The 18,682-nt window shown below is 41.5% G+C and overlaps 1 protein-coding gene across 1 annotated transcript in view; it reads right to left on the bottom strand.

The window, feature by feature from the left end:
- Positions 1 to 17,741, bottom strand: part of myo16 (myosin XVI) — a gene marked incomplete at both ends in the record, with an annotated part of 92,905 nt that extends 75,164 nt beyond the window's left edge. Inside the window, 2 exons of the mRNA XM_080478118.1 lie at positions 10,329 to 10,598; positions 17,714 to 17,741. Coding sequence (XP_080334244.1) covers positions 10,329 to 10,598; positions 17,714 to 17,741 — 298 coding nt within the window. The remainder of the gene's footprint in view (positions 1 to 10,328; positions 10,599 to 17,713) is intronic.
- Positions 17,742 to 18,682: the final 941 nt, after the last annotated feature.

Below are 18,682 nucleotides of genomic sequence, written 5' to 3' on the forward strand. Positions count from 1 at the left end.
TAAAAACTGGAAAAAAAGGGCATGACTGAAAGACTTCCTGAGCTGGTTAGTTCTGCATTTTTAGCAATATACTGTATCTGCAGAAAGGAAAACATACCCTATTGATCCTCTTAGGGAAATTACTGCTCTGCATTTAAGCCATCGATAGTTAGCCTTAACTACACATACCAGGAGCAGTGAGCTGCCACGATAGCTGGTGGGAGTCAAGGGCAATTTGAACCTGTGGACGTCTGCTTCTTCAACCTCGGCCAAAACCCTCAAAGACCTCATATCATTAACATTATCAACAAGTTCATCAAAACCGTTTTTGCATATCGTATATTTATATATGGTCGTGGCCCAGCAGGTCACCGTCCAGTTTTGCTCCCCCATTTCACTATAATAATAAGTCAATGCTGTTGGGCACGACACTGAACCCAAAAATTATCAAAATTGTTCGGCAGCCACAACCATAGATGTGTCTTTATGTGTGCGTGTGACTGATCATGTAAAGCAATTTGAGACTGCTAAAGTGATGACAAAGTCCATTTACTTAAAGCATTAGTAATTACTTCATTTCCAAAAAGGCTTGGCCTTTGCCTTTTCCTTTGAAATATTCATCCTGCATGCTGGAGAGATGGTAGGAATCCATCCATCTTCTATATCGCTTTATCCAGTTCATGGTTGTGGTTGGCTGGAGTCGATCTGTGCCGCAGGCCTTAAAGATATCTGAACATTCTTTCAAAATTTTAAATCAAACTAAGACAACATCCAAGCAAGCCAAATCAAGTATCTTTTAAAGTTACAATCTTTTCAGTGAAATATTCCCTCTTTATGTATCCACGCCCCTGTTGAACAAATCATCAAAGAAGCAACCAATAAAAAAAAATCATACTTGGAAGAACATTCATAACCTTGAAGCTCAGATTTGATTTAAAAAGTCATGCAATGAAGTGCAGTTTTGCACAGAGCAAGAACTGGCGACTGTTGCCCTTCATCTTTTGAGAACGAGACCCCATGAAAGATTGTATGAGACTGGATAACATGTCAGCAAGCGAAGACGGATGGTGAAAGATGAATGGCGTTAACATTTCAAATCATAGCTTGACAGTGGTGTGAATTACTTCTCAATAATTCTATAAATCAAACAGGCATGCCAGAGAAAGGATTTTACCACAATGAGAGAAAGTCATGTGTCAAACTAAACCAGGGTGCATGACATATGTTCCTTGTTTCAAGCTCTGAAGCTGTTGTGTGGAGCTCCCAAACTGTTATTCTCTTGTACTGTTGGGCTGATATGATATTTTATTAATCTAAAATAGGCAGTTTTGTTGTAATGCAGCGTTGATCTCGAAGAAAAGGCAGCATTACCTGATATTATTGTGTGGTCTTGTAGTTTTGCAGAGAGGAACGAAAAGGTTTATCTTTGCTGTAAAGGAGTCTTGGATATAAATCATAGATATTTATGTTCACTGAATAATTTACAAAGGCTCAGGTATATGTGTGCCCCACTGCAACAACAGTCATTTTCTTTCCAGGTTAAATCTTTATATGACAGTTGGTGTTTGGTTATACGCTAGATGTTCCTAGTGCACTTAAAGGGGACATATCATGCTAAATCCACTTTTTTAGCCCTTAAATGCATTTTGTTGTATATTTAGAGTGTTTAGAAGTACAGAAAAGTTCAAAGTAGTCTCTTCAGGTGCTCCGTTGATATCTTTATATTCTGTTTTGGTCATATTTTGCGATCGGTTTCGATTTTTCTATTCTCTATTACGTTTTTTGAACAATGACGTCACAGTATTCTCAGCGGAACTGCCAAATTAGGACATCGACATTTCGAGCAATCCGCCATTTTTGTTTCTCGCTGCGATTTTGTAGTCCAACCGAAGTTACGAGAGGATAAGTCGAAATGTTCGGTTGTTGGATGTAGTAACCCACAAGCTTCGTTACACCGTCTCCCAGCATCAGAACCTTTTCGAAGTGCCTGGTTGAGTTTTATTTTTCACAGAAATGTACCCACATCTGTGGGTAAGGTCATTTTTGTGTGCGCGAATCACTTTAAGGACGACTGCTTCAGCAACCTCCGCCAGTATAAAGAAGGATTTGCCGAAAGACTTCGTCTGATTGAGCGGTCAGTTCCTTCTATCTATGGAGACGACGAACAGAGCACTTCGGTAAGCTGTATATAACGCTAAAAAGTGTGATGATAAGACGTCCCTGTCATTGTTTTGTTAGCATTAGCAGTTGCACCGTCTTCATATGTTAGCGCTGTGTGCTCGTTTTAGATTATAATGTAACTTCTGTGTTAAATAGTCGTTGTAATACAGGCAGTATTGTAGTAGTGGGCATGGATGGAGAAGTTAGTGTAAATATAGTAAAACACCATTGCGTTACATCCATATGAAGACGTTGTTCTGAAGGTGCATCATCGTCATTTTCATCTCGCTCCGCCGGGTCCGACTCTGGCTCCAACATGTATGGCTGGATGGACAAATCTTCCGTTGTTGACATTTTGTAAATAATGTGTGAATATAAAGTTTCTGCGCCGCTAGATAATTGTATCTGTTCTATCAAACTACAAAGATGGCCGAACAGGGTGACGTTGAACCGAGTGTCACCTCTGCAACCTGGAGAGGAGGCAGGGTATGAAGTGTGTCATTTGCATTTGAAGAGACCGCCCCAAAACGAGTTGCTCTCAGAAGCGCATCAGAAAAGGGGTTGAAAAGGGGCCTGTGGAGCTCTAATAATGAGAAATTCAGACCCAAGCATTGCAGTTTCGCGTTGTATAGACCACAACTGTATGATTTATATGTAAAAAGGAAGGATTTAAAAGCATGATATGTCTCCTTTAAAGGGTTCAACCAACCTTTTCGGGACCAAAATTCTAGACAATGCTTTACATGTGCAGTATGCAACGGGTTGCGGTGCCCGTATTGAAAGTGGGGAACACGTTTTTGAGTTCTTATTGTGGGAGGAAGAGCAACTGGGCAAAATAATTACATACGTTTATGGTGCAAATTGCAATGAGTGATTCTGGCAAACGATGTGAAAGGGAGTAGCTGAAAATACATGTGCTTGAAGCTGTGAGTAAAATAATGGAAATATGGTTTGTTAAAATCTATGTTTGTGTTCTACCTATATTGTGTGTGTGTGTGTGTGTGTGTGTGTGTGTGTGTGTGTGTGTGTGTGTGTGTGTGTGTGTGTGTGTGTGTGTGTGTGTGTGCGCGCGCATGTTCGTGCGTGCGTGTGTATGGCATGTCTATCAGAAGGGAAATAGGAGTGAGCGCAAAGCAGAGTCGGCTGTCATTTGCTGGAAAATTGCAAAACAGCTGTTGGAGACATATGTGGAGTTTCCATGGCAACGAGATAGGAGCTGGTTGAGGGGAAAGCAGAGAGCATGAGAGGATAAGAGGGAAACCTAAATCAGGTATAGACCGCCAGAGAGAGATTTATCGGGAACCACAGTCTTGATGCGTTACTGCCTTTGCATTTATCACCGTCTATATCAATGTAATATGGAACGACTTTACTGCTTCATTCAAATTGCAATATCCACAAATCAGCCATAACATTATGACTACCTTCCTAATATTGTGTATGTTCCTCTCCTGACCTGACCTGTCCAGCTGTCGACTACACTGAGCCCCTGATAGTGTGCTTTGGTATCTACCACCAAGATGTTAGCAGCAGATCCTTTAAATCCTGCATGCGGTGGAGTTAGGTCCAAATTGATCAGACTAGATTATATAGCACATCCCTCAGATGCTTGTATGCATTGACATCGAGGAAAGTCAATGCCTTAAACTGAGCATTTTAGCTCTGTGGCAGGATGCGTGAGCCTTTTGAAAGATGCCAGTCATCAAGGAATACCGTTTTGTTAGGAGTGCACATGACAAAGCTGAGAGAGGTGGTATAAATCAATGTGGAATCCACATGACAAGAAGGATCTTCTGAATACCAGCAGAAAATTGTCCAAAATGTCTAAATGACCCTGCAAGGCTGTGGAATGTGTTGCCCAAGTAAGTGATGCACAGGAAAACCGCTCATTACACTGATGGTGGTAAAGAGAGGTTGGCATGGCCACTTTGATCTAATGAGCCAAATGCATAACAAACTTTGATCCACTCAGTATCGTAATGCCTTTCTATAGCGACAGCACTGACTCCTGCAGCATCCTACAAGGACCAGCCTTTAATGCAGCCCACCCAATGAATGGTGGCACAATAAAAGAGATCATCAGTGTTCACTCCGCCTGCCAATGGTGATAGAAATATGAAGGATTTGTATATTACAAATGTTGCATAAAACCTAAATTGCTAACTTTTATAGATCTGACAAACCACCTTCTTGCTAGAATAGAAATAAATCCCTGCTGCCATTCGTCCATGTTAGTGTCTCACCACTTTTTTAGTGCTCACAGAACATTAATGTTAAGTGCACTTTGTGACTCAGCAAAAGTCTGTTCCGATATACTCAATGCCCCTCAATATGACTAACCTTCCCAGCAAGCCATATGTAAACACAATGTTATTCTTCATAACATGAATTTCTATAGCCAGATATAAAGCTCACAACAAATACTTCTTCAGCTGTGGCACAAGATCAAATGTACTTTCCTTGCCTTTCGCTCTTCAAATCTCTGCCTTCCTTTTATCTTACTGGACCATGATATTCTATGAATCTGATCAAATCCCAGTACTACATGTATTGTATAACATCACTTGCAGCGGTATTGCCAATATAACCAATATAGCAACTACGAGTAATCGCCACATGTTAGGCCTAATTCTTTGGAATCCCCCCATGAGCTCCTGTTCAAAGCCCTCATTTTTATACAGGCGTTATCATACAATCATCGGCACGAGGACTGTCTCACCTCCCTGTGCTATGTTTCTGAAATGAGCTTTAACGCTTTTCCATTGTTTCAATCTTGATGAGAAAAAGGCACGCTGAAGGTTTTTTTTGCAATAATGCCTAACGCTGAACTCATATTATCTCAACAATGAGTTCTGTAACATGAAAAACGGCTTCTCCTACTCACTAGTTTGAAGACAATGTCATTTTATGGATTTTTTAGTTCCTGTAACAATGTCAAATACGCCACCACACCAGGGGGGTGATGCATTTTTATACAAGCAGTCAAGTACCTAAAATATAAGGTAAATAGACACCTAGAAGCCACAAACCACACTATTTTACAGATTAAACAGACACAAATTACTTTAACCATAGATCTACTTTCTGTACCATTTTACCCAACTTAAGATCCTGGAGGGATGGACTTGATCCCAGGGGACTATGCCCAAAGGCAATGTACACCCTGTACAGGTCACCAGCCCATCACAGTTCTTCCAATGCACAAGAACATGTACTGTTTCTTTCAGTCTATCAGTTGTTGATTAAGTTTATGAATAAGTCCATTGATCTTCTTGACTGCTTTATTCAAAAAAGGGTCATGAAGGGCTGGAACTGATCCCAGCTGACTATAGGAAGAAGGTAGACATAGGACAAACACAGAGACAGACAGTCACACACATTCACACCTAAGGGCAATATACAAACTTGAACTGAGCATGCTCACACTGTGAGGCAAGAGCACTAACCACTCTTTTTTCCCATCAGGTAGTTAAGAGCTCATTTAAAAACAAGGTTACAGACTAAGAAGGAAAATGCAACTCCTTGTTTGCATGCAGTAAAATGAAATTGGGGCTGCAAAGTGAATATGAAAGTGTTTTAATCAGTTTTCTGGGCTGGCCATATCTGGGGGGAAAAGTGTTGTTACACACTTCTCCTCCTCTGTGAAATGTTAATTAAAATACTCAAACATAGTGGGTAACGTCTGAATTCAATTTCAGTTTCACACAGAGTAGTGTAGACCTCCGCCAGGAAACGAGTTCACAGAGTACTTATATTTCTCATCCTCTCTCACATCTTTGGCTCCATGTCGTGTTCGTCCGTGCAGCCAAACCTCCAAAGGAACATTGACGCGTCATCGAATGAATGAAAAAGTTAAATTTTCAAACCGACTGATAAAGACCACTGTCGCCGCAACATTTCAAGGCACCGTCTGATGACGTGCGTCACATTAAAGGCAAGTCATGAAGTCTTGAATTGAACTGTAGCGTAAGATATCATGACATCTCTTGCTGTCACGTCCGTGGGCCAAGACCCCGATCTGTCACACACGTGGCAGGTGGTTGACACGCCTTTAAACCCAGCAGGGTTTACTGCAAAGAAACATCAGTGTATTCCGCCGGCACTCCATTTTCTATCTCTCCTATTTCCTCTGGTTTCAATTTTTAAGTCATATTACTCTGCATAACGCTGCGCATACCTCTTCGTCTTTCACTCATTCACTGCGGAGAAGTGATTACAGTGCGAGTCCCTGCGCTGTGGCTGCATGATGAATCCATACAGATTGATCAATCATGAAAAGCCAGCCATTCAGACACACTCCAGGAAGTAATTACCTTTCTGTGAAGTTCACACAGTGCAACACAAGCACGGAAGAAGAAGAAAAAAAAAAATCCATCCATCTTCCATCCCGGCTTCATCCAAGTTACGGTTGCGATTGGCTGAAGCCAATTCCAGCTAACACAAGGCGAAGGACGGGGTACACCCCGGACAGGTCACTCATCCATCACAGGTCGAACACTGACAGACAATCACCCACACACACTCTTACACCTACAGCCAGTCTAGAGTCACCAGTTGAGCTCATGTGCATGTCTTTAGTCTGTGCTAAGAAGCATGAGTCCCAGGGAGAACGTGCACATTTCATACAAGTTATTCTTTCGTCTATAGCTGATCATTTCAGCAGGAATGTTTTTTCCTCCTATTGCAATGTTTGTTGGAAGCAGTCTATTTTAATCAGGATTCTTATTGATTAAAAATTCTATGAATCAAATTCCCTGAGTGGGCAGGAACACTACCCTTCACCTTTGAAAGATCAGGTCCTATTATCAAATGTTGTCTAACCACTACACCACCATGCTTCCAGAAGAAATACTGTTTATCATTAACACTAAGATCTGGCAAGTAGAGAAGAAAGCTTTACAATGCCGTGGTGGTGAGTGTTCTTGCCACACAGCTCAAAGAAACCAGTTGAAATGTTTGGGCCCGAGGGCCTTTCTGTATACTTTGCATATTCTCACAGGGATGTGAAAGAGCAGAGCACTGTTTTAGAGAAAAAAGATTAGACCCATTACAGTACTGAAACTAAATATAGCACTTAGGATATAATCTCCAGGATACTGCAACACTCTTCCTAATGAGGGTTTAGTTTTAATGGGTACGCTTAATTGTACACAAATGCACAGTGAGTTATACCTCAACAGTAGTAATTACGTGGTGGTTAGAGGTCAGACAGGTATTAACAGATGTTTAATTAGCATCCGATTAATTCAAAGGGCCATCTTAAATTCAACTGAACTCACTTAATAGAACATGTATGTTAAGATCTGCAGGCCAACCGGGCTTTTCTTTGTGAAGTCTGCATGTTCTAACGTGCCTGTGTGTGTCTTCTCCAGATACTGCCGCATGCAGCCCAGATATAAAGTTTTTTGGGGGGGTTAACTTGTGCTGACGAAAACAAAATGGCACTGGTGGAATTATTCTGGTGAAAGTGAAGCCATCATAAATATTGAAAATATTAATAGTTACAGAGACAACAGGTGCCGTCCTACTACTTGAATCCCACTTTAATGAAGGGATTGGTTTGGGAAAACAATTGCAAGGAAGCGTCAACATGAAAGTGAGCCAGATGTTTGCAGAAGACAGTTGTATGGCACCACAACCTGGCAGGACGGTTGTGCGCTATTTTCATTTTGTTACCTTAACGCTGCAATAGCCTCTCTAACCCGTTGCATCTCTCACTATGGTTACTCTTCCTCATTGCTGCTCTTCATCGCTTTCTCTTTCATCCTTTCTCATACAAGAAAGACTGTGCAGATGACTTTTCTGTGACTGATTGTTTCTGCACCTTCTATGAATTTTGACTCTGCTACTCTGTATTCAATCATTAGGGCAGCATAGACTCTTTCCTTTACTGTATTACATTCTCTGTATTCATTCCTGCTATATCCTCTCCAGGCCTTATTATACGCTTTATTGTTCACCTTTACATATACAGCAACAATTTATTCTTTACAAAGACACATTTGCATATTTTTTTCTCAGAAATTCTCACCATCTTTGGTCATTAACAATAAATTCATTTGAGATGCCTATCATTACTTTGAGATTTATTTAATACCAATTGTCAGTTTTCTTGGCCTCTTTTGCTTTTTCGACACCATGTGTCAGTCTCGTTTTGCATTTCAGTCGAGAAGGAATCTATGACATAAATATTTAAAGACAATACTGTGAAAAGTCTAAATTAATCAAGAGATTGACCGACTCGTTTCTGCAAGCCTTTCCCACTACAGCTTTGATTTAAATGATTTAAATTCTAAAATTAGCCAATTATCAGAAAAGAAATCACAACACACTCTAGTTCAGTATTTCTGTTGCAGTAGGCTTTCCTGGCATAAGACAGGGTTATACAGGCGATGTCCATTAGTTATAACTCCCACCATCCCCTAGATCAATCCCTTGGCTCTCGGTGCGAGATGCGCTGGTAGACATTTCTTTTTAGTAGTAAGGGGAAAAGATAGCGAAATGCTCCCACATTACTCTCGGGACGGTCCTAGCCTCTGGTAAATCCTATCACTCTTCATAAAAGAGGAAGAAAGCCAACTCAAGCAGCAAGAGTGAACAAACTGTCATCACTCAGAGTACCAGGACCACTGAAGAATACTTAAGAAGCTTTGTCAAGATGTAGCAAGTGGCAATGTGCCCAAGTGTTTTGGAGAAAGAGACAGAAATCAAGTAATAGGAACAAGACGGGCCAGCGTGAACGGGATGGACAGTTTCAAGCAGTCTATTGATCATTTAGAAGAGGATCTAGGCCTCATGTAAAAAAAAAAAAAAAACACATCTGTACCCTGGTTCACTGTTTTGTTTAATGTAGATCCAATTCTTGCCTTGATCACCACCAAAAGGTCAGGAGGCTTCCACAAAGCAAAGCCAGAGACCATGGTGAAGGGTTGGGCGATTAGGCAGAAGGATATCTAATTCATGCCAAGCCAAGGAACCCTGTTTTCAGCCTTGCTGTTGCGATGGGATACCAGCTGCTCCCACAGACCCCGGCTGAATCTCACTGGCTGCCAGAGAGCAAAGATTAACACAGCAACCTGCAAAGACTGCTGGTCGGCTGGCAGGAATGCGTCTGGACAGCCGGGGAGCTGATTGGCAAATGGCTGTCATAAACGTAAAGGATGGGGAGTTTTGGCGGAAATCAATGTCATTTAGTGTAAAATGGGACGACACTATAACGTGTGCTGATTCAGTGAAAAATTCAAGGAGAGTAGGCTGCAATCTTACTTACAATCCAAGTCGACAATCGATTATTCCGAGGAACAATAGATGGATCCAACAATAGATAAGATATTGCAGATGCACTGGACTCTCAGACATAAAATCCTACATAGACATTCACACTTTTTGACAAACAGCAGTTAAAATTACACTGCCAAGCTTAAGTCATGACCCTTCACCATTTTCAATTCCTCATGAGCACGTTGTTTTGACTGCTAAGATTTTACGTTTTAACACCAGACTTCCTTCAAGTGGTATTGGCAAGCTTCCAAACATTTAAAACACAAAGTCTTGAATGGCTGAAGTGATGCCCAGCATTTTTGCAGTCGGGAAAAGATTCTAACATGCTGATGTGTGTTTTGTCGCTTTTACTTGTGGTGACGTTGCAAATTTGGAAACACAAAATGAAAGCTGAAATAATGCAATGTTTCATCATCTTTAAAGCTATGCCAGCCAGGTCTAACAGCCAAGTAAGTGGATGTATCCCATATTTTTAGCCTTTATTTTTTTATTTCCGCCCTCTCTCCAGTTGTCACTGAACAGAGTAGGTGGCGGGGGGGGGGGGGGGGGGGGGGGGGGGGGGGGCTTGTTTTATGCAGAGTCAAAGGAAAAGAGACATTCATTTTGTGGAAATTATAGTTGTTTTTTTCCCAACATCCCGGCATCTGACAATATCACCTCTGCTAAGGTATTTTTCTCAGTTGTTTGCATGAGGACAGACACCTCACTCTGTTCAAGTGGGCACTTTTGCAGCAGAACAAATCGTGTGACCTCTGGTGAGCAACACCAATTTCTCCCTCTGCAGCTGCATGTGTTGCCACAGTCTGTGTCATCGGTCAGCATTGTAAAAATCCTCTTCTTTCGGTGCTCACTGTGTACATGTCCTTTTTGCCCACCGACTTTTCCTTTAATTTCTCACATCCACTCACCTTCTTTGTCATCATGGTGAATGATGGCGTCCTGTAAAACATCAGCAGGGCTGAAGCGGACGTGGGGCTTCTTGCGGTGGGTGGACGTGGCTCGGACCTTTATTGGCCCTTGCTGACGCTGAAGGCTCTTTTCCCTCTCGTAGTACGCCCGGATTTGGTCACAGCGCATCCTCCGGACAAGCCGCTGGCGCTGGCCAATGGGAAGAGACTCCAGCAAACACTGGTCTATCTCCATGTTTTGGCGAAAGACATTACATAGCTGGAAACAACCTAGCAGAGCGAAAAGAGAGAGACAGAAAATTAATTATTATGTTTCATGATAGGACATGACACAGCTGCATAATACAAATGACAGATTCTTATTGTGGTTCAGTCTCTGATAGCACCTGTCTGTTTGAATCTGTACAACCATGGCATTTAATAGTATTTCATCCATTATGACAAAGCGTTAAAGGTACAATAGGCCTTATTTTCAGCCTAAAATAATCCTCAAATAATCAACAAATTGTGAAGAAACAATTGTCAACGCGATATTAAAGATATCAGCATATTGTGCAATGGGAAGAAACACATCCACTTTGCTTTTGCTTCGTCAATCTCCTTCTTCAACATATAATGCCAAATAAAACTGTCAGAGCTGGAATAGTTCGGACACAGCAGTGCTGCCACCCACAGTTTCAAACTGGCATTACATGTTGCACCTTTCACAAAATCATAAAATAAAACATGCTAAGGCATCAGCTTCGCCTGCAGGTGGAACTTTATTGTAGTTCTATGCATGTATATCTTTGACAGCAGTTTGCTCAGCTGTGTGCAGGCCGTCATGTAGCATATTTACTGTGGAGGATATCTTCTGTCTGTTTAGCCCAAGGGTGGGTTGAGTAAGGCATCACTGCATTTTATGTGTTCTTTCTCTTGTCCCAGTGTAGCAATTCTCCTGACTGTGCATAATCGCTCAGCCTCTCTGCGGAACTTAGCCAAACAGATCTCATCACAAGGCAGCTGCTGAACCTATTATGGTCTGCGTGGATGATTAAGACGTACAGCGGTTGTGCAGCAGGTGCACAAGGAATGAGGACAAACGCACATTTTAAAGAAGAAAAACAAAAAAAAAAGCTTAGTGGAGGAGGTTTAAGTTCAAAGTTAAGTTAGCAAAGCTAAAGAATTGTGTCTGTGTCTGTGTACGTGTGTGTACGTGTGTGTAATGTGGCAATGATGGCCCTGACAATTTGACAAAATCAGGGCACAGCCAGCCCGGAGGACGAGCACAATATGAAGTTGAGGATGTCTTAGCAGAGACAGGGTCTGGTTTTATTTTTCGCGTGTGTTTTTTCTTCACTGTGACTCACCAGCTCCTGTCAGTTTGGCCCCGCTGTCTCTATATCTCATCCTTTCTTTTATCAAACTCAGCTTTTCTGCTCCTTGTGTGCCTGTTTTAATGTTATTCTGACCTCCTTGGAGCCCCCTTTGTCTTTTGTATTGTCTATCAAGTCCCCTTTTCACTTTTTGGATGATCAATCAGACATTGTTTTTATCCGTCGACATTTGGAAACATTTTGTGCGCTTCTCACTTCATCGTCTTTTAAAATATTCCTGTATCAGACTGTGACTGATTTAATTAAATTTTTTAAAGGTCAGACCGGTGAGAGTAAGCGAGTGTTTAGGCGAAAGAAAAAAAAAAAACCCTGTGTGGTTTAATATTAATGGGCATCAGAGAGATGGCTTTGGGCAAAGGCAAACTATCATTACAACAGTGTCACGACAGCGGTCGCACTGGCACGGTGATAAAAGCAGCAGAGTTTTGTAAGGTTGGTGAGTTGTGGTGAAACACAAACAAATCGTCTCCGATCTTAAAAGCAAATTTAGACACTGTGAGCTCGCAGCTGAAAAGCCGAAAGACAATGTGGAGAAAGGCTACAGAGATACGGGAGATTTTTGAAATAGCACCAACAATATATAAGCATAAAACTTTGAAACTGCACGCTTCAGTCGAGCTTTGAAATGAATGAAAATCAGTGTCTTTTCCCACAAGCTGTCAGAGGTTGTCTGGCAAGTGAGACGACAGAATTGGGTGCCGAATCCAAGATGACATCAAGAAATAAAGTGTAGACACACTCAACTAAAATCTCAAGACACCCTTCACAGAAAACAGCAGTGACTGACAAACTGTTTCCATTTGAATTTTTCCCAGGGGTATAAGCTTATCTGTTGCTGACCATCTGTCTCTGTGGTATCAGATTTATATCATAAGACACATTAGTTTTCCTCCAGCTTAATTCTTTTATAATATACCTCCACCTCCACAGATGAATTAATTAAAGATTTGCATAATTTTTTGTTTTACACTGAGCTTGTTTAAAGATCGTAAAAAAAAAAAATATGAAAAGAGGGATTAATCAGATGATGGTAATAATCAGATGTTTAGATGCACTTCAGAAATTAAATAATTGAAAAAACCCTGGGTTCTATCTTTCATATTATTGCCACATTTCTTTCGGAGGATGTACATACTTGTCTTGTGAAACAAATCTATGCCCACAATGTTCACATTAGCTGTCCTAACGTGGGAGCTAATTGAGGGTTTTCATTATTCATTAAAACATAAAATTTGTCTCCTCCTCAATCCTGAAGTAGATCTTGGGGGTCTTTCCGAGGCTACACGTCATCTTTGTCGTAATTTATGTTCGACCCACATTCTGACTACATCACATCTGTTTTCAAAGATTCTCTTTTCCACATGTAGAAGATGTAAAAGGGTAAAAAGAAAAAAGATCAGATTAACGGGGACACATGCCCAGAGACATCAGAGTATTGCTAGATAATCCAGGCGTGTCTATCAAGTTTATCTTAATCAGAAAACTGGTGTTATCTGGTAAAAATCTCCACATTATGCTGTTTGCATGATCACGTGTATCATCCAATATCCCCAATAATCAGATAATAATCATATTTATAAAGTGCATGTAAAACAGGCTCCATGTCTGCCATCTACAAGACGTACTGCCATGAGTGTGAATGTTGAATGCAGAGCTTTGAGAAGCGTTACCGTTGATAAACCCCACAGTAAAAGGTGTCCTCAACAGTCTCCCAACGGACAAAAGTGTACTGTTGCTACTTTGAATTGACTTTATACAGCTGTTTCTTATCTCCGGGAAGTGTGGGAACGTTTGGACGAGATCTTTATCAGGCAAATACAAAGACATCCAAATAGAAAAGGAGCTTCTGTGTTTTTATGTCTTTTTTTTTGTTTGTTTGATATACAACACATTCATTCAAACACCTGCCCCCCCCCCCACCCTGGTTTGCCACACACACACACACACACACACACACACACACACACACACACACACACACACACACACACACACACACACCTCCTGCACAATGCATCAGAGCCATCTGCTCTGGTTCAACATTAAAAAAAAAACTGTTCTTTTGTATTCAGGTTCCAGACAGGAGGGGGAAGGAGGGGTCATTTTTATATTGTTCATGCCAGGTGCTTCAACTGTATATTTTGGGAACTTGGCGGCCAGTTAAGCAGACACACACACACATATAAACACAGCCAATCCACTGCCTTTTCTAATATCACAGCAATTCATTTTTCATCGGCCCAGCATCCCCAGGCTGCTGTTATTGCTTTTTTTTTTTCCCTGAAACTATTGCACCTTGCCTGTCCACACCTTTTTTCCAACAGTACTTTTTTCATATATCAATTGTAGAAGCAACTCTGATTTGTATTTAGTCTTCTAGTCTATTCAGAGGCAAAAAGTGTCCTGAAAGTATGTAGTTATTTGCAAATTGCTTGAAATTGGACCCAAATGCAAGTGAAAGTATTGTCTAAAAAGATTCTTAAAGTATATCTATGTAGACCTCCAGGTCATTGGTATCAATTGTCTTAAAGGGAAGATTTGATGTGAAACTTATATCAAACATTAAGAAAGTGCATTCAAGACAATGGAGATCTTCAAAGTATAAGTATATATATATATATTTTTTTTTTATCAATAGCCAGCATTCAGTTCAATTTACCTGAATAAAATACAACACATCTTTGAAATATCTTCTCACACATACAAAAAAGTAGACAAGCATATATTCTATAGCTAGAAACATATGCTTTGGAAAGTAGTGAAGTAGAGTAAATTGTACGTGCAATACTTATGAAAGTATAAATACCTCCAAATACTACTTATAATATGACTTATTCCATCATCTATAATACAAAGCACTTGTGGTAATGTGATATAAGAAGTTCAAATCAATCTCGAATATAGTAATAGAGTTTCGTTTCAGAATGAAGAAAATCCACAACATCAGGACCAAAGCTTGTTTTACCTCGAAGGCAATAAGCTGAACACAATTCAACAAACACAATTTTCTCGAAATGATTATTGTGAGTGCAAAAGATTAGTAGAAGAAGAAATCAGATTTTAAGTGATTGAATTCTAACAAACCTGAGCTGCACCTCATGAGGTAGTTTCAACACCAATGGATCTGCAAAGTCATTTCCTGGATTAAAGGGACACTATAGAGATGTTTTTAATCATCCCTCTGTTGAACATTAGGGGGTGGTGATGAGTCACTCCAGTATCAGTCTGATCTGTGCCTGGCTTTTTCAGTTTTGATTGGGCTTTTTTTGTTGGTATTGCAGCGCTCCAGGTTGGGTTCAGTGGGTATGTGGTGATTTCCTGCTTATCGTAGACGACAAGACTGTGTAGTCGCCAAGAGGATCAGCGATTGTGTTGACTATTCCTCGAGCTTTGACTGAGTAAATACACCATTTTGTGGCGCAAACTTGCATTGCAAGACAAAACGCACTGGTTCAAGTAGGAGAAAAGACTCGTGAAATTGTCTTTGAGACGCCGTCATGGCTGTTTTTCCTCGATTTGTTGATCATTTCTGATTAAATTGATTTACATTGAGATTATCCTCGGTTAGAGTCTGTGTTTTCTGCATACTCTTCAGGTTTCTCTCACAGGCTAATATGTGAATGCGAGTGTGTGTGGTTGTCTGTCTCTGTCTCTGTGTTTGCCCTACGATGGACTGGTGACGTGTCCAGATTGTAACGCTGACTTCACTCATAGTAAGCAGGAATAAATCATTATCACAAAAGTCATAAACTTGTATCAGCAGTGACAAATCCAAACCCAACTAGTCTCTTCCATAAACCGACTGTTAAAATTCTCAAAACATTGACATAAAACTTAAAAAAAAAAGAAAAAAAGAAAACCCTGAATGATTCAAGCACACTAGTTTAAACAAGGATGAAACATTTTCACATCTTCTTCCTCACACTTTGTGTTTGTCTTGACAGCTTGGTGGTAAACTGTGAAAAGATGAGGAGAAGTGACAAATGTGCAAGACTAAGAGAAATCATGTCACCAAATGTAAAAAGCAGAGCTAAAACACAGGAACTGAGCCAGTTCAGTCCCATAAAATGAAAATACGATGAATGCTGCCTCCGTCTGTGCCCTCATTGTGACAGTCCTATGTTTGATTCTCTCTGGCTGCTCATATCCTTCGCTCTGTCACCTTTACACACCATCTATTGAACTTACATTCAAGGCTGCAGTCCCATGAACCCGCCAGCTGACGGCACATGATAGACGTCACATAGGATGACAGACGGTAGAGGACATGAGTCACATACAGGACGTTAAAGTGCAGGATGTAGACGACAGATATATGAGAGATTGCGAAATAATATACTGTGCATTACAGGTCTGAAGTTAAAATGGCATTTTGTTAGTGAATGCATTTTCCTAACTGGATCAAATCAATCATACTAATTAAAATAATGTGTGCCATGAGGTGAACAGCACAATAATATATACGAGACTTCAGATCAGGTGATATATCACTAAAATATTCATCTTTCATGCTTTGCTTCAGCCGACTGTATACAAAGAGACTGAATGGTGTGTTAGGACACTGATTGGATTAGCTGAATATTCCCAGGAGCATTTCTTTGTTTTCTGGAGATTTTCTTTCTTTCTCTTACATGGAAACATCAAACATCAATAGGGAAAAATAAGAGGAATGTTTCTGTTCCGCGCTGAAATAATATGCAAATTCACAACAGACAAGTTCTTTTTTTTTTTCTTCTTTTTTTTTAACGAGTTTGTTGTGAACAAACAATGCATTGGGAAATAAATGTTGCTTGCACCAAGTGGCCACGTGAAATATCACTGGCAGTGTCTCCAGTGTGATGAATGGCTGTGGACAAATAGATGGAATGTGAATGAGAGTTGGGAAGGACAGCGGGTTTAATGGGAATCAGGGCTGAATGAATCCGAGGGAGAGAGTGGTGAGACGGAGGGATGGGGATAAAAAGCATGAGCCTCCTTCCCCTCCTATCCTGTCTCCAGGCTATCAGTTATTGATTGAATGTAGAGCGCGCCTGTACATGGCTCCAGCTAATATCACTGACTGCACTGCAGGAGCTTGTAAATTAGAAAATAGCCCACACAGACATGTGCACAAATGTACACACACAGGATGCAAACTGGAAACACTATAAATATGCAGCGTATGAAGACGCAAGGGATGAAGGGGAGAGACAGGTAGTGCTCTGAGAGTGGAGCAGAGACTTTGACAGCCTGCATCACCTCTATAATATCGTTCACTTATCTCCTCTCTTTCATTCTCTCTTCTTCCTTTCCATTACTGCTCAAACACTGTCATCTCCCTCTTCCACTCCTCGCTCAGGCTGCTCATCACTCTTTCAGATACTTGGCTGCATTCTTGATATGTCAATCACCCCATCCTCACCTCCTTTCCATTTTCCAATTCTGCCATTCCCTCCATCTTCCCACTGCTCCTCTAAATCACCCTCAGTTTCCCTCCATCTGTCCTTCTCTCTCGGAAATGACTTTCTCTCCCCGTCAGTCTGTCACTGTGTTAAGGACATGCCAGATGCTTGTGGGTTCTGCATCTTTGTCGCTCCATTTCTTTTTTCCCTTTTGCGGCTACCTGCCGCATTCACCGGTCAACTTCACACATCTGCAGCAGCTTTCTGCAGTGAGCTCCAACACACACACACACACACACACACACACACACACACACACACACACACACACACACACACACACACACACACACACACACACACACACACACACACACACACACACACACACACACACACACACACACACACACACACACACACACACACACACACACACTTCCCATTTGAAGTTTAGGCTGCTGTGTCTGCAGCAAATGAGCAGAATTTCTAAGCATGTCCACTCCAACAGCATGATAACCTGAATTCATTGGAAAAAGTGCTGATAGAAAGGGCACACACACCTATGACTAAGGCATGCAGAAGTACACCGACACACGCAAATAACAGCAGCTCAATGGGTACTTACAACATTTGATGAAATGGTAGTGAGACATTTTGTGAGTAAAGTCAGACAGTCCGCCAGCTGTGTCAAAAGGCTCGTGAGGCAGGCAAAAAGGCAGGTGAGGAGTCAGAGAGCCGGGCAGGCAGATAGTAGGCAGCTACAGGTTAAAGAAAAACTAACTAATGCAGAGCTCGTAACCGGCACGATGCATTATTAATCTGGCTCCCTGCATGCTATCCAAACTCCGTTCCCCTGTCTGCATTATTCACTACCGGCAGTAGCAGCTGCGGTTGCAGCTCATGCAGCATCTACATGCACGCAGTCCCAGACTCCCTCACTCACACACTCACACACACACACTCACACACATACACACACACACTCACACACAGACATGCACTCCTTCGGTCAGCCCGTCGGCGACGGGGAGCTGCGGCTGTTCCTAGCTCCTCTCGCCTACAGCCAGATAACCACTGCACAACGTCTTCCCAGCCATAGCCGACGCACGTGTTCCACTGGCGTCACTGACTGACAGCCGGCTCAGCCCTCCTCCTCAACACACCCCCAATGACGCAATGCTCTTCACCTCCTTACACACCCCCTCTCAGTCTCCTTCCGCCACAAATACACACACACACACACATACGCAATGACTCATACAGATGCACACTTTTTTTTGGGGACAATCCTCATCCTTCTCTGCTAAATAGAAGGATTCATCGTCAGAGGCAGCAGAAGGGAGATAGTAAGGGAGGTTACCTGGGATAACAGGAGGATGGGATAAAAGGTGGTTTAGATGGAAGACATTCAGATACAGCAGGGGGAGCAAAAGAAGGAAAAATAAGTGAGAGACAGAGAGAGAGAGACGGAGAGAGCGAGAGCGAGAGAGAGACACACACACAAAGCTACTGCAGTGCGGCTTTTGGTGCAGTAATAGGTTAAGTGTTTTCATCATGAGCTCAAAACTGCCGTCAAATTAACTAGTGATCAGTA

This window comes from Lipophrys pholis (assembly GCF_963383615.2).
Source record: "Lipophrys pholis genome assembly, chromosome: 13".
Lineage (NCBI taxonomy): Eukaryota > Metazoa > Chordata > Actinopteri > Blenniiformes > Blenniidae > Lipophrys > Lipophrys pholis.